At 36.9% G+C, this 1,755-nt stretch overlaps 1 protein-coding gene across 1 annotated transcript; it reads left to right on the top strand.

The window, feature by feature from the left end:
• The first annotated feature begins 405 nt into the window (after nt 1-405).
• Nucleotides 406-1,353, top strand: LOC117116690 (low-density lipoprotein receptor-related protein 4-like). Its single transcript, XM_033260789.1, has 3 exons — nt 406-458; nt 580-736; nt 1,122-1,353. The coding sequence occupies exons 1-3, from the start codon at nt 406-408 to the stop codon at nt 1,251-1,253; spliced, it is 342 nt and encodes a 113-aa protein (XP_033116680.1). The 3' UTR covers nt 1,254-1,353.
• Nucleotides 1,354-1,755: the final 402 nt, after the last annotated feature.

Below are 1,755 nucleotides of genomic sequence, written 5' to 3'. Positions count from 1 at the left end.
CACCCCTTTTTACCCATATTCCATACACTAATTGGTAGAACAACTTAAGTGTTGTTGGTTAAAACTGGCTGGGACTACTGTGTGCACTAAACCATGGAGATACTAGGTATGTAGTTCAACCTCTGAGATATTTATTTTCCCAGTCCTATTCGATTAAGTTGCTCTTCTTCCTCCCCAATTTGCTGAGGATGGTCTTCGTGGTACTGCCCAATTCACTACCAGAGGAAATGCTGCAATGCAGATACAATTTTGTAGGTCCATATGGTGTAAGGTGTTGGACATCTGATCGTATTGTTTGTGTCCTTTTGCAAAGGATTTTACTTACGTTTGCCTCTTTCCGTCCAGCAGTATAAATGGGTAGGATGGTATGGCATTAAAATGTATGGGTTGTGCTTTTAAAGCAGCATGACTAGAGATGCTCGTCTCAATGAGTGGAGAAAGTTGCACAAAATGGGCAGGTTTGCCAACTCAGTATCCAGTGACCACGGAAATAATTTCCTAGTTATTGGACTAAAACCAATTAATTTACTTCACCTTTGATTTAAAAAAAAATATACTATTTTTTAAATGATTTCTTAGGTTAATGTTCTGGGTGGATTATGAACGTCCAGCACTTATCGAGCGTGCTCTTATGGACGGTACAACCCGGGAAGAAGTCATCAACTCCAACCTTGGAGAGCCATATGGCTTGACCATTGACTACACTGCAAACAGAATTTACTGGACAGATAATCAAGTAATTAACATTTTTTCTATTTTTTTTTTCATAATATTAAAAGGGCCCATTGTCTATTTAGCCATTGTCATGATACGCCCATGTGGAATTTTTAGTCTAACCGAGGTCAGAAAAAGATGTATTTGTCCATTAAGTGATGCGTCAGCTATTGAAGTCACATTCTGAAATATTTACTCTTGCATAAGTGCGGCATTTTATAAATAAATTAGAATATATCTAATAATCGCCAGTGTACATATTCAAGAGAACTGTCTCTACAAACTTGCACATAAATTTTATTGCTAATTTATTTCACTGTCCAGATTTCCAAATTTTCAACAAAGATCTGTTGTATACCTATATAGTTGTGATGTGCCTATGTTAGTAATATTTTTTATTACTGCAGCTTGATAGGGTCGAGTCTGCCTCATTAACAGGAAGTGATCGTCAGCAGTTAGAGGTGGCAAGTATCGCCAGTCCATTTGGTATTGCTGTGGACAGTTGTGAGTGGACTTACATATCAGAAATCATAATATAATTTCTATATGAAAATATTGTACAAATGGTTATCCTCATATACCAAGGCATTTACTGTATTCTCTTCTCAAGTCATGTAATGATCCATGTACTACAAGAAATTTTCCCCCTCCCGACTTAACCTGTTTTTTTTTTTTGGATTGTTCCATTCCATTCCATTCCAAAAATTGTAATAATATACAGTAAAACCCCTCCTTTGGGACACCCCAATAAGGGGGACTTTTTTGGGTCCTGAATGTGTCCCCTTAAGAGGGTTCTACTATACGTAATGTACAGTAACACTTTTTATTTAGATCACACTACCTATACATACTATTACCCTGGTCGCCTGTGGAGGGGCAAATGTGTATCCCATTCCTTTGTTCGAGCCACCTAGATAGGGTGCTGGGATTGCGTTAGGGTAGTGGTGGATGTTATCCCCCACTGAGATTCTGCATTTTCTTTTTGTTGTGTCATTTTTTTTTTATTTTGTTTATTTTTATTTTTTAAATATTATAATTATT

The sequence above is a fragment of the Anneissia japonica genome, unplaced genomic scaffold, assembly GCF_011630105.1.
Source record: "Anneissia japonica isolate Jap-2015-1 unplaced genomic scaffold, ASM1163010v1 scaffold223706_len1755_cov198, whole genome shotgun sequence".
Classification (NCBI taxonomy): domain Eukaryota; kingdom Metazoa; phylum Echinodermata; class Crinoidea; order Comatulida; family Comatulidae; genus Anneissia; species Anneissia japonica.
This window is presented reverse-complemented; position numbering and strand designations above follow the sequence as displayed.